The sequence below is a fragment of the Egretta garzetta genome, unplaced genomic scaffold (assembly GCF_000687185.1).
Source record: "Egretta garzetta isolate BGI_Z169 unplaced genomic scaffold, ASM68718v1 scaffold230, whole genome shotgun sequence".
Taxonomy (NCBI): Eukaryota; Metazoa; Chordata; class Aves; order Pelecaniformes; family Ardeidae; genus Egretta; species Egretta garzetta.
Window position 1 is genome coordinate 2144945 of NW_009258281.1, and position 13723 is coordinate 2158667.

General features: G+C 42.4%; 1 protein-coding gene across 1 annotated transcript in view; it reads left to right on the forward strand.

Annotated features, from left to right (window-relative positions):
• Window positions 1-1970: 1970 nt before the first annotated feature.
• Window positions 1971-13723, forward strand: part of ACADL (acyl-CoA dehydrogenase long chain) — a 20727-nt gene continuing 8974 nt past the window's right edge. Inside the window, exons 1-8 of the mRNA XM_009636508.2 lie at window positions 1971-2077; window positions 4869-5030; window positions 7379-7516; window positions 7973-8137; window positions 9134-9200; window positions 10520-10684; window positions 11362-11463; window positions 12709-12822. Of these exons, the coding sequence (XP_009634803.1) occupies window positions 1971-2077; window positions 4869-5030; window positions 7379-7516; window positions 7973-8137; window positions 9134-9200; window positions 10520-10684; window positions 11362-11463; window positions 12709-12822 (1020 nt within the window). The remainder of the gene's footprint in view (window positions 2078-4868; window positions 5031-7378; window positions 7517-7972; window positions 8138-9133; window positions 9201-10519; window positions 10685-11361; window positions 11464-12708; window positions 12823-13723) is intronic.

Consider the following 13723-nt stretch of genomic DNA (forward strand, 5'->3'; position numbering starts at 1 on the left):
GCAGGATAATGCTTTAAATTACATTCACTGTAGTAAAAGCATTAGACATTGTTTCCAACAAAGCAGGCACTGAAGAGAATATAGATCCTTTCCAGCTGTAGCAATGGCCTATTAACACTGGAAATCATAAAAAAAAAGAAAAAAAGTCTCTCTCAAAGAGACTGTTCAACCAAACCAATTTGTAACAAAGCCCAAATGTCACAGAGTCCTCATGTAAGGGCAGTAACACACTGTACTGGAGCCCACTGACTTGGTGTCTTTACATCATGCTGGCAACACCTCTAATAGGAGAGGGGTGGGTATTGCTACTGCTGGGTATGACTGGGGGACACTGTTTACCAGTGTAACACAGAGATCTCTAGCAGTCTGGAGTCTCAAAGGAAAAAGTCTACCACTAACCACACAATATGAGAGCAGGAGAGCTACTAATTTGGGAGAATTTACACCCAATAACAAACTGTATCCCTCTTCTGAACCACCCAAAACAGAGGTCAGGAAGGATGGCCAGGCCATTTACTGGTATGGAAGATGACCATAACGAAGAGAAAACATCACCATGAAGAGGGGCTAAATCAGAAGTAGAGACTCACCCTGTGACTATGCCCACAGGAGGAATGGAGGTGCAGGGACCAGACTGCGCTAGGAAGGGGTACACCACTGTCACTTAACTCTGCCTATGCTGTGTCTCTGTAAAGTCCCATTAGGCTGCTGTAAGAAAAGCACAACCCCAAACTGGAAACAGCGTCTAGGAGGAGGCCAACAACACATTTGCACTCTGTTACCCAGCTGCAGTACTCTGTCTTCTGCAAGTGCGTGCAAAAAAAAAAAAATCATTCTTCTTAATGTCCATTTTTCACAACTTCTCTTCTTCCCAAAAGGAAGTGGTATAAAAAAATGTCAATCTGTTTGCTGCTGTCCGTTTGAGGTATTTCCTGATCCCAGGAACTGATACTTGGAACCTGGACAAAGTTTGCTTTTCTGTGGCTTAGGGCAGGATCTACCATCTCTCAGCTCCCTTATCACTTTACTCTGTGCGTGGGTGATGGGATATGTCCTGCCAGGTCTTCTTGCTGCAACAAAGCCACCAAGACTGTAAACTGGGTAACCAGGGCATCCCCAGGAATGGGAATCTCCCTGTCAGCCTCCTGCCTGCTAACAGACCCGAGACCAAAGTGCTGGGCTTACCATGGAGCCTACACCAGTCCAAGGAGGGCACTCCCTAGGAGGCTCTACCTGACGGGACCTCGTAGGCGTGCCCAGATCTTACCTCTATCTCTGGGCACCCAGACTGAGTAATTCCCACCAAATTCAGTTTTGCTTCTTCCCTCTCAGCTGCCGCTGCATGGTTCCCTCCTGCCTACTCTGAGATCCGACTCCAAAATGAAAAAAAGGACAAGTTTTCAGGCTGCAACTGGTTTTGTAACACGGGTGCTTCTGGCTGTAAGTACAGACAGACAGACAGCTCTCTGCATTGCTGGTATGTCACACGGAAAACACATATACCCTTCGAGAGGCAAGACTCCTTTCAGGCAGGCCCAGCTATAGGAATAAACTATTCCTGTAGTGCCATCTTCTGGCTTAGGGTGTAGGAACACTATAGCTGAAAGTGGGATCGATCGAAAGGAAATTTTTTTTTTTATGTTACAAAACATTACAACAGGTTTAGCCTATGGATCAGTATGCAGAAACACCCAAAACACGTGAATTCTCTCAACAGATTATGTAAATTTTTAGTTTTAAAATGTCAAGATTTTGAAAAGTATCTTCTAGGCCGATCTGCTTTGCATTTTGACCCATTATTTACAGACCTGGTTTTCAGCTTTTGTTTTATTTCTCAACAAACACCCAGGCTCAAAAATCACTTTTTGCTCGCAATTTTTGTGCCACCTCACGACTCCGAAAGGTAATGCCTTAATGTTCCCCAACACAAACGTGGGGAGTGAGGAAAGCAAGCATGTAAAACCCCGTCGATGGGGATTGCCTATCGTTTTAGCCCAACCCTCATCACAATGACGGCTGGTAACATCTATTTCCTAGGCAGTTTGCATCTCAGGGTTTTTGTTGGTAAAGGAAGCCGGTAGGAGCTCCTTTCTCGGTGAGAGGTGCGCATTTACAGCTCAAAACTTTCCAAAACACCTTCTTTAGGGAAGCAGCCCTAAAAAAAAAAAAAAAAAGAGCGCTAAAAAATTTTGGTGTGCAGGTTCCGCAAATTAAAACCCACCGACGTCAAGAGGCCGGAAGTTTTCTTTCACCGGCTACCGGCCGCCAGCGCCCGTCCTGTCGCCAAAATGGAGCCTGACGGGCACTGCCTTCCCCTTTCGCACGCCTGGAGCAGCCCTGACGGGCGGCGAACTCAGGTTCCCCCCTCACCCCCCCAAGTCAGACCCTCCCCTCCCCCCCCCGCACGCCTGATCCCCTTCGTCCCGCCGCCCGCTTCATCCTCCCTGCCTGCGCCCGGGTCGCCGTTGTTTGCGCTCCCCTCTGTAACGTGATTTCAAAACTAATTAGAAAAGTAGTAATAATACAGGTGTTTCACCCTACTCCTGTTGTAAGCCCAGATGTTTTAGAAGGGATGGATAACTGCAGGAAGGCGCGAACGTGGATGACTGCGGGGCTGCGTGTTGCGAGAGGCTTCGGGTGGCAGAAACCCTCCCGTTCGGCACAGAGGGCGAGGAGAGGAGCGACACTGACGGAACCGAGGAGCTACCGCTAAACGACCCGGAAAGAAAACGATAATAACAAGCAAACATGATCAACGGCGTTGGTGGGCATCGCCGGGGTGGGGAAGTTGAGGCGCCGGTAGAGAGGCGGGCGTGTGCCGGGCGGTCCCCGGATCCCGTGTCTGGTGGGGGTGTGTATATGTATGTATGTATGTATTTGCACGTCTGTGTGTGTGGGGGTGTGTACTTGTTCATGGGGTTGCACACACTGTATGTACACATAGATACATACATATCTATATGTGTATGTATATGTGGTGGGTGTATGCACCCGAATATGTATTTGGAGGGGTATGGATGTGTGCTCTGTGTACATGTGGTGGGAAGGTTACAGGCACAGGTGTATATGTTTATATAGGAGCGTGTGTGTGTATGCGTGTGCCTGTGCTCACACTGCAGGAGGCAGCTGCGGTCTGGGTGGGTGGCTGGTGCCCAGCAGGTTTGGGAGACCCCTGAGAGCCCTGGGCTGTGGTATGTGACTAGCAGGTCTGGGAGCCCACCGAGTGCCCTGTGCCTGGCAAGTTTGGAGGCCCCCACATGCCCTGGGCTGCTGCCTGTGCACAACAGGTCTTGGAGCGCCCTGAGTCCCCGTGACAGGGCTGACCTTTGCTCCCCTTCCTGTCCACGCTTGGGGGACGCTGAGTCCTGCGGTGGCAGCAGGTGATGGGCCAGACATGTCCTTGCCTGGGCACCCCGGTCACCCACGGGCCCGTGGCAGCAGGCCCACTTGGCCTTGGGGAAGGGGATTTTTGGGGACCAGAAACACAGGAGCATGCTTGTGCCTCCTCTGACCTTCGAGCTGTGTCTCCTAGGGCTGTGGTTGGTGTGAAGGAGCAGCCCACTCCTTCCCTGTGTGCCGTGTGGGCTGTGAGCCACAATTAAAAGGGTCGTCCTAAATAAAGCTCAATGTCATCTTAATCAGCTTTAAATTCAAGTGGAGCTTTGGGGAGAGTCACTGTGTGCCTAGAATAGGAAGTGTGTCTTAGAGGGTACAAAATATTGAACAAGCAAGTTGCAGTAGCCTATTTCTTCCAAATATCACCAGAAGTAAATAGAGCCTGTGTTTCAGGAGCATTTAATCCTTTGCACCAGGAAGAGCATGAGTAACTTCATGTGGCAGTAAATAAAGACCTTCATCTTGGTAATGGAGTAAATAAGTGTACGGTCAGTTAAGCTCTGTGGAACTACACACAATTACTGAGGAAGAGATGAACAAAATAGTTTGAGGAAGCAATAGTGAATGCCTTTTCCATTTATTATAGCTCAGCTCTGTATTTATAACTTTTGATGTTTTGTGGCAATAAAAGAAAAGCAAGTCAAAGAATCCAATGTGCAAATACAGGAAGTGAATTTTCATTTCATCCCTAAAGTACTATGTCGTCCTTGACATTCTAAACGCCTACAAAAGCTTTAAACCTTTCCTTGTTATTTTGTAATTATACTTTCCTTGTGTGGTTTCAACTACTGACGTTCACCACTATTTCAGTTCTTATTTGTTGTGAAAGAATCATTTTTACATATATTTTTTTCAGAATTTTGGAAGGATTAGCCTTCCTGTACTACAAAAATACTGAAAGAAGGAACTAAAAAGCATTATTTTCAAGGTTAGAACTATGCAGATATATGTGATAACGCAGAGTATCAGAGCATGCAAATCCATGTTGTACTTGCTTTTATGTCTAGTGTGTGAATTTTCAGTGTCATGGATTTGCAGTATTGGGGCTTTTGGGGACGTGTACAGAATGAAAAAAAGCAAAAAAAGTTTACTTGTTCAAAAAATTACCTTCTCAGTTTAAATTGAGCTGAATTGCATTTTGGAGATTGTGTGGTGGGGGGAGAAGGCGGTGATGATTTTGAGCATCTCTAATGAACAGAAACTTCATCCTCTGACCTATGTATGTATTGTTTTTAATTTATTTGAAGCATTAAGGACAAAATGGTCTTACTTTAGCTCCTTTCACAGCCCGGTGAAGTACAGTGTATGTTAGGTCTTTATATTTATCATGGGTGTCCTTTGGACCTAATAATGTGCTAGACTTGGGATGTGAACTATGTTTAACAGCACAGGTGTTTCCTTTCTTTTAAAAAAGGGTTATGTAAATGGGGGTACCTGTGTCCTAACAGATGCTTTCACTTGTCTTTTTCTAGTGCTCTGCAAACTGAACAGCATGGCACAAAGCGCCCAGAACCATCTTCTGCTAAAAGTTTGATTGATATAGGAACTCGGAGGATCTTCTCATCAGATCATGATATCTTCAGGGAGAGTGCCAGGAAGTTCTTTCAGGAAGAAGTGGTGCCTTTTCACACAGAGTAACACAGCTTTCAAACATTCTGGTTTGCCAAATAATATGCATGCAAACACCCCAAAATGCTTTTTGGGCTGTTACTCTTAATATGACAGGATAAGCAGGATATTTGTTTTCACTTCCAAGCTTTGCATTTCAAACTTACTCATTTAAAACAAACCTGCCTGTGAAAATTGTATGTGGAAAAAAAAAAAAAATCACACATAATCAAAATTCATTGCATTCTTTGAGGTCCAGTGTAGGCAATCTGGCATCTTTGTCTTAGGCCTATGAGCAGACAATTGCAATTTTCAGAGTTGCAGCAAAAATATCCCTGCTTGTAGGTATTGACTCTGACACCGGTGTCTTGGGGGTAGAGTTAGGGAGACAGTTCAGTTGCCATGCTATGGTACTGCTGTCATCCAAAAAGCATTAACACTGTGCCTAGGTCACGTTGCAGTAGATTTCGTAAATGCAGTGCACATAGAATGGTAAGCTGGATTATGTATTACCAACAAACTTGCACAAAATATCTTTGTTTAGATTTCTGCCTTTTTTGCTTCTGTGGAAATATACATGGTCTTCTGCGCAGAGTGAAAGTGTCAAACTTGCATTGAACTAGAGCTGGAGGTTGTTTTTCACCCTTATTTTAGCTATATACAATCACGTTATAGTTGGAGAAAGAAAATAAATTAATTTGGAACGTGTTTTTGAACAGAAAGTGTTAAGCTGCAGTAGTGTCTTAAGCAATTTTTACTTTACTTGAAAAACATTTCTGCAAAAACACCAGAGGGTAGTGAAGGGCTTATTCTTAAATCATGCTGCCAGATAAGTTTCCTGATGCAGGTCACAGTGTGTATCCACAAACAGTTGAGATGGCACGATTGAGTGGGTGGGGTGTTGTGGCTCTGGGGCAGAAATGAACAGCAGGAGGCAATGGAAACAGCTTATATCAGGGTTCTTGCCAACTATTTTTTTCATCCTCAAACCACAACCTCAAATTAGTATGCTTTTCCACTGTACAATCATATTCTGTCCACAGAAACAGATGTTTTCCCTCATCTTTTAGAATGACTTCTAGTACAGGTTTGTGAACAGATACTGACTCTGCTCGAGGTTACTGAAGATCCTGTTTGCTAGCTTGCTGACACAACTGTTTCCAAGAGAGACTGGAACAAGTTGGGCTTGTGTTCTTGCATCACTTCAGTGACCTATGAACCATTCTGTTCTCGCACCTTTAAAGTAAACAGGCTTCAGGCATAGTGTATTAATTGCCTGGGCTGATGTGAAGAGACAAGTGTGGCATTAGTGAATGCAGTTCTGGGTTATTGTGAGGAGGAGATGCTTTTGTGATGGGTGAAGTAGATAGGAATGGTGCTGAGAGTCAGGGGAAAAAAAGCAAAGGTGGTCATGAGAGAGATTTGTTTAAGATTTCCAGTGCAGGAGTGAAAACTCTGGGAATGAGCTTAAATGTGTAGGGTAAGATACTTGATTAACTGTGGATAAAGTGCTGTGGTATAGCTCTGCTGCACACAGGTGTGTCAGAGGGGCATCTCTGACCTAATGGCTACCATATAATTTTTGTTTAAACCACAATTTTAAGATAAATTTAAAAGAAAAAAAGCTATACTGTGCCATTAAGGGCCATCCAACTTTCTGTTGAGTTGGCAAACTCCATAAAGAGGCACTGTTTTTCCAAGAATAAGTGACTCTGTGGTGTTAAAAGTCTGCAAACTGTCAGCAGATGAGGCTCAACTATCTATTTACAAACTTGAAACCACCTTACAGCAGTAATTTACCAAGATACAGTACTAACTTGTAATAAGTGCACAGGGACCGATTTTTATGTAAAAGTTACTAATGTGTTAATGCTTGGCTCTTACAAAGCAGTTGTCATTGGTAGAGTTGAAATCTTTCACAGAAGATACTGATGGGATACACCCATTTTGTATGTGGGGAAGAGGGAAGATAAGGACCTGCTTGTAATTGTCCAGATGGTTGTAGCTAAATCTCCTAAATCCTGGTCTGGTACTCAGACCAATAGGCAGCACTGCCTTTCATAATAAGGCTTAAAGAGATGTCAGGTTATACACTGGAAGCAGGAGTTCAGACTTACTATGCAGTTGGTGCCCCTGTAATGCCAGTAGCATCTGTAGACTTGAAGAATACAAAACATTATTAAGCCACTGCTGCTTAGCTGGGAAATACAGTTGTCTATGTACCCTACATGTTTTATGTTGGGGAGACCGAAAGTCTCTCTCTGTACAGTGGAACCTGGCTGTAGGTGCTCTAGTGTGAAGCAGCAGCCATGACAAATAAACAGTAGCACAGGGGGATTTAATGCATGGCTCTCTTCTTGTGTTCATTTTGCAGATGGGAGAAGGATGGCCAGGTGAGCAGGGAGGTCTGGGAAAAGGCTGGACAGCAGGGTTTGCTGGGTGTTGCTATCGCGGAAAAACATGGAGGTGTCGGAGCAGATATTCTCTCTTCAGCTGTGGTCTGGGAGGAGCAGTAAGTACTAAATGCTTCAAGAAGAATTTCAGTGATATTATCAAGAGACTGTATGTTTTTCCATAAGATGTCCTCATTCTGGAATATGTTTGCTTACAGAAAATGGTGTTATCTTTCTCATGGAAAGGATGGTTTAGATAAAATGTAAATCCCTGCTGTTTTAAGTATTCCAGATGATTGTTGAAGTAACAAATGTCATTTTGCTCCACTGTTAGGACTTTGTGACTGGGGAAGCCATTTTAGTTAGTCTGGTAGGTTATACACTTACTTACCTGGCTGTGAAAGTACATTCATATAATAACAGTAGAAGTGCCACAAACTCAGGTTATGTCTGGGATGTCAGTGTGGTAGGGCTTTCTTTGTTGTTGAGTCTGTTGTAACTGTGTAAAGTTCAGTGTTTAAATCTTTGTAGTACTTCTGTTTGAACTTTTTTCTTTTTTTTCCCCTCCCCATAAGGATGTATGTTAACTGTACTGGCCCAGGATTCAGCCTTCATTCAGATATAGTCATGCCCTACATCGCAAACTATGGCTCTGAAGAACAGATTAAACACTTTATCCCCAAAATGGCTGCAGGCAAGTGTATTGGAGCTATTGCCATGACAGAACCTGGGGCTGGCAGGTAAGCTGAATACTAAAACAATGGTCTTCAATCAGTAGACAGCACATAATATTTGCAGTGAAAAAAATCCTGACCCTCCTGGTTGTGTGGTCATTTTAGTGACAAGACAGTATCCTAGATTAGGTAGTACTTCAAAAACATCTGTTACTTACAGATTACTTTATTACAGCTTTCTCATTTCAAGACGCTTGCTCAGAATCCGTTTCAGTATCATCCCACTGTGGGCAAATATGCTTTATATTTGTTTTTATGGTCCGAGTTTATAGTTACTAACTTGCTTGTCATGTGGACATACTTTTAATATGAAATGTGGTCAGGACAAAATTACATACCTTGGTAAAGAGGGCTTGACTTTACTATTAGCTTTTGTTGTGGAACAGAACACCTTATTTTCTTTTCTCTGTCAAACAGAGAAACGTCCCTCCTTCCCCATCATTATTGAAGGGCAGACAATACGTGTTTGGAGTAGATACAGCTGATCTGGCCAGTTTCCAAAAGAGAGAGGGACAGGTGAAGAGCAAAACCTCTTGGTTTCTTGCTTCTAGATGATCTTTAAGGTCCCTTTCAACCCAAAACATTCTAGGATTCTACAGATGGTAGATGTTGCCGGTGGCTTTTTACAGAGCGTTCTCATGAGGGTTGAGCCTGCTTAGAGGATATGGTTTTGTCTAGCATTTGTCATCTCAGGCATGTTGACGTAAGGGGATGCTGACCTGTTGGTGTCGGTGCTTGTATTACACCACCTTCCACAACCAGGTGTGTTAAAATGGGACCTCATGCATAGATTGCATACATTTATCATCCCTTGCTACAGTATGCTTGTGGTTTCTGTTATGCTGTCAGCCTTCTCACTGTGTTTCATTATCCTCATGCATTTTCACGGAGCTCATGCCTGGACAGTATAAAATCTACCTTATTCTATATTTGGTAGAATTTGAGATACAAATTGCAGCTTCTGGAATGGTTTCTTGAAGGACCTTTTGAATTTCATTTTAGTGACTTGCAGGGAATACGAACATACGCAAAAAAGGATGGAAGTGACTGGATTCTTAATGGGAGTAAGGTAAGTGAACAGACATATGTGCCATTTGTAGACTTCGGGAACTGAATGCGTGTAAACAGTGAAGGATGTACACCACTGTTAATATCTCTGGCCAGTCCTTTCACTTTTGTTTTTTTGTGGGTTATGTTGTGGGGTTTTTTTTTTCTCCAGTTATTTTTTTTTATAGGACTTAAGATATTTCTGTTGCTGGCAACTTACAGACCAATTTATGGAAGAGCTTGAGTAGGTTCTTTTTGTAGCTTTTAGATAACCCTATCAAAAAGCCTATTTTCCCTTAAACTGGGAAGAAAAGGGAGGGAAAAAAAGTCCTGCATAGTATAAACAGGACCAGGGCTGGTTTTTAGTATTGAGATTGAACAAGAAAATACACCACTGTGAAATATTCTGTGGCCTGAGTAAAAACTTGTGTTGCTGCAATGCAAGCCATTGGATCTTTATTCAGGAGGCTGCTGGTTGTGTCAGGAAAAAAAAAACCCAACTGTGTCAGCTGCTCTGTGTGTGTTTTCAAGCTGTTGCAAAGCTGGCACTATTAACCTCTTCTTCCGTTGCTGTAATAAAAAAGTGAGAAGGCAGAAATAAAGTGTTCAAATGGAAGTGTGGGTTCAACAGGGTTTTTTTTTAAAGCTATGAAGTATCTTCTCCCCCTCCCACCCCTTCTTTTGTACTCCTGCTGATAACATGGTACTGATAGACACTTCTGGCCTTACCAGAATTTCAAGTGGTGAGATTGTGTGCAAGCAAGTATGTTTCCTTAAAACAAGCGTTTAAAAGGATACTTGCTTATGCTGCACAGTTGAAGTCAAGCAGGACAGATAGCTCATTTCTTTTGCTGGAGGCAAGATGGATCATTTAGGCAGGTTCATGCATCATTGTGCAGGATTATAGTAAGCAGTTGTGACAAGAAGCCATTGATAATCTTGCGCATTATACCTTGCTAATTTAATTTCTAGAAAAGAGAACTTCTGTGTTCATTTAATATTTATATTTGATACCATATTCCTTCTTTATCATGGGACAGACAAAAGAAACAGATCTGTGCATTCTTTAACTTCGCAATTCTGATCCACACAGTACTTCTCAAACTAAGTCCTATTTTAACAGACCTTGTTCCAAGACACTTAATTTGGAAAGCTTGAAGCTTAAAATTCTTCTGGACACTTAAACCGTGCCTTTCAGTTCACCTGTGAAAGTGTCAATGCATGTGTGTGTTTTTTTTTTTTTTTTTTTTCCCTGCTGCTTGATGATCTCTTCTAACCTCTACCCACCTAACTTCTATCCACCTAGCTTGTTGCTTCATTTCAAATTGCATTTTTTTACAGGTATTCATCACTAATGGTTGGATGAGCGATGTAGTGATTGTGGTTGCGGTTACAAACCGGGAGGCCCGATCTCCTGCTCATGGGATCAGCCTTTTTCTGGTGGAAAATGGAACAAAAGGTTTCATCAAAGGACGCAAGCTGAACAAAATTGGCCTGAAAGCTCAAGTGAGATCATACAACCCTTAACATGTAATAGATTTGGAGGAAGTCTAAAACCACTTATTGCTTGGCATTAACTTAATAAATATAAAATGGAACTGTGGTGCTATTCTAGTTCTTAGGCTTTAGAGCACAAACGATGTACATGCAAAGTATGTATGCTGAGTTTGCCTGTGGAAGCCTGAAGCATACGATGTGCAAGGAGAGGCTGAGGAAGCCGGATTTGTTCACTCTGAAGAAGCTTGGAAGGACAGCATCTTACTGGTGTCTTTAGCTACCTAATGGTCAGCCGTAGAGATGGTGGAGCCAGATTCTTCTTAGAGGAGCACAGTGAAAGGGAGAGTGGCCAGGGACATAGATTAAGGAAAATTCTAAGTAGGTCTTAAGAAAAAATAATTCACCATAAAAGTGATCAGATAATGGAACAGGGGCCCAGAGAGGTCACGGGGCCTTCATCTTTGGAGCTCTGGAAAGCGTAACTGGACAAGGTCCTCAGCTGCTTGCTTTGCTTCAGCTGCTTTGAGAAGGAGAGAAACTAGATGACCTCTGGAGGACTTACAACCTAAATGATTCTATGGTTTCAAGTTAAGGTGTACAACAGCAAGAAAAAGATGGGGCAAAAGAAGTGGAATGAAGAGGTGAGACTGTCAGGCTATAAACTGTTGCATTTAAAATCTTCTTAGGACACAGCAGAGCTGTTTTTCGAAGATGTGCGGTTGCCAGCCAGTGCCTTACTTGGAAAAGAGAATAAAGGCTTCTATTACCTGATGGCAGAGCTCCCTCAGGTAAGAGGAACATGAGTGTTTGCTGTCTGCAGGAAGGACACAGAAACAATTCTTGTCATTGCAAGAATCTGCCTTAGTCTTGAAGATTATGTGTCATGGGCAGCCACCTTGGGCTCAGAATCGGGATGTCTGTAGACAACGTTGTGTTGATACTGCTGCTTTTTAACTGAAGTATACAGTTCCTAGTGCTAAAAGTGCAATTCTTTTGGCATTGGTAAAAATGTTGTTATCCCACCAGCTCAAAGCCAGATCTCTTAATCAACAATCCAGCTATTGAAGAACCTGAGCTTAGGGTAGTGTATTTAAAAGAACGTACCACAGGTTTTCTTTATGCTTCTAGCATGGAACCACTTCGCTTAGTAAATTAGATACAGCTTGGAGGTCGTTGGTGCGTTTGGCATTCTCTTTAAAGAGACAAGCAAGCACTACTGTTCTAGCTCTTCTACTAGTAGAAGCATATTGAAGATAAAAGGAACTCTGTCCATACAGCAAAGTAAAGAAATTGTTTAGTTGCCAAAATACTTCGCTAGTGGAAGTAACAGTTCACGGCTTAGCGTACCAAGTTTTGGAATTATTTGGGGTGGCAAAGAGGCAATGCGGTTTTTCAAAACATGGCTGTGCTTTGTCAAAACTGTTTCCCTCATCTGGTAGGGACCATGTTTATTCAATTGTACACTGTGAGTAAATACAAAACATGATCAAATGAAATCTTTTACTGCTTTAAAAAAATAGATGCACTCATGAACAGGTTCAACATGATGCATCAGATTATTTCAATGGTGCTAGAAGTAATTGTTCTATACTTAGTTTCTGTTCTTCAACACGTTAGGAGGAAGGAAAAAGCAGCCAGGTTTTTTTTTTTTTTTGTAGGTTTTGTTTTTCTAGAGGTGTCCTACTGAAATTGTTAAATACAGTTGTTATTTAAACAGAGCAGTGAAAACCTATGATTGAAACAGAATTAGATCTGAATTTCTCAGTGGGTAACAGTCCTGTGGTTATTTATAGCTATTTTTTGACTTGTGATAAAACATTACCCAGGAAAACACTTAAAAGTGAGCTTCAGGCAGCAAGGCATTTGTCCCACTCATTAATTTCAGTAATGCAGTGTGTCTGGTTTGATACTTAGTGTGACTTCTGCCCCCCTCCCTTAATGAACAACACTGAACATCTGTGTCCCAATTGTGCATCTGATAAGGAGAAATGTAGGACTAATTCAGCTGGATTCTGTAATTTCTGTTTCAAAAGGAAAGACTGCTAATTGCTGATATGGCTCTTGCCAGTTGTGAATTCATGTTTGAAGAAACAAGGAATTATGTGAAGCAAAGAAAAGCTTTTGGGAAGACAATTGCGCACTTGCAGGTGAGTTTGAACTGAGACTTGTATACAGATTCCAGTGTCCATTTGCTTTACATCTCTCTGTGTGAAATAGTGAGCAAATGAAAGGGCAGCCCTCAAAGGACTCTTTGCACAGGTTTCACTGTTGGACTGTGGCTGTTGTTTGCCTTCATGCCCATTGTTTGCTTTTGAAAAACAAAAATAAAAAAAAACAGCATCAGAGAAGACTTAATGTATGTATTGTATTTTATGATTCCGTTAGATACCTCCCAGTAGTGCTGCTTTTTGAAGTGAAATATGTAGGCAGAAACTGTACTGGGTTTTTTGCTGCTGATGAAGAAAAATTATCTTGTCCTAAGTGCAGGGTCTGTTACACCTGCGTGTATTACGGTATCTGCCTGGAATCCTACAGACTGCAGAAGAGCTTGGCGCATGTGCAGGTACTGCATTCCTCTGCACATAATGCATTGCAGAAAAATGAACTTTGAGGCTGGTGCTAGTGGGAGCTCCCAGGCGGTGACCTTGCTACTTGAATGACTGCAGAGGTGTTTGTCTTCAGCTTTATGGGTATTGTAATGAGATTCCTCAGCTACCAGCTAGCTGGGTATTTAAGTGACTGCATATAAAACTGTTGGATCGTTCTCTGTGAGCATACCTTACTCCTGACAGTGGTAGTTAATTGTGTTTGAGATGTTTATGCCTATGCTCTTCAGTTGCAGTCTTAAAACAACTCTTGCTTTCTGCAGTATTGCGATGTTACAGTTTTCCTGAAAACCACATTAGCTGTTAGGGCCAAAGCAGACCAAGCTCCTGCATGTTTGGTTTATAGGATAGAAGTGACTCATGTGGGTTAGAGGATGTTGGCGGCCTTTTTTTTTTTTTTTTTTTTAAATTATTTTTTAAAAATTTAAAAAAAAAAAACATT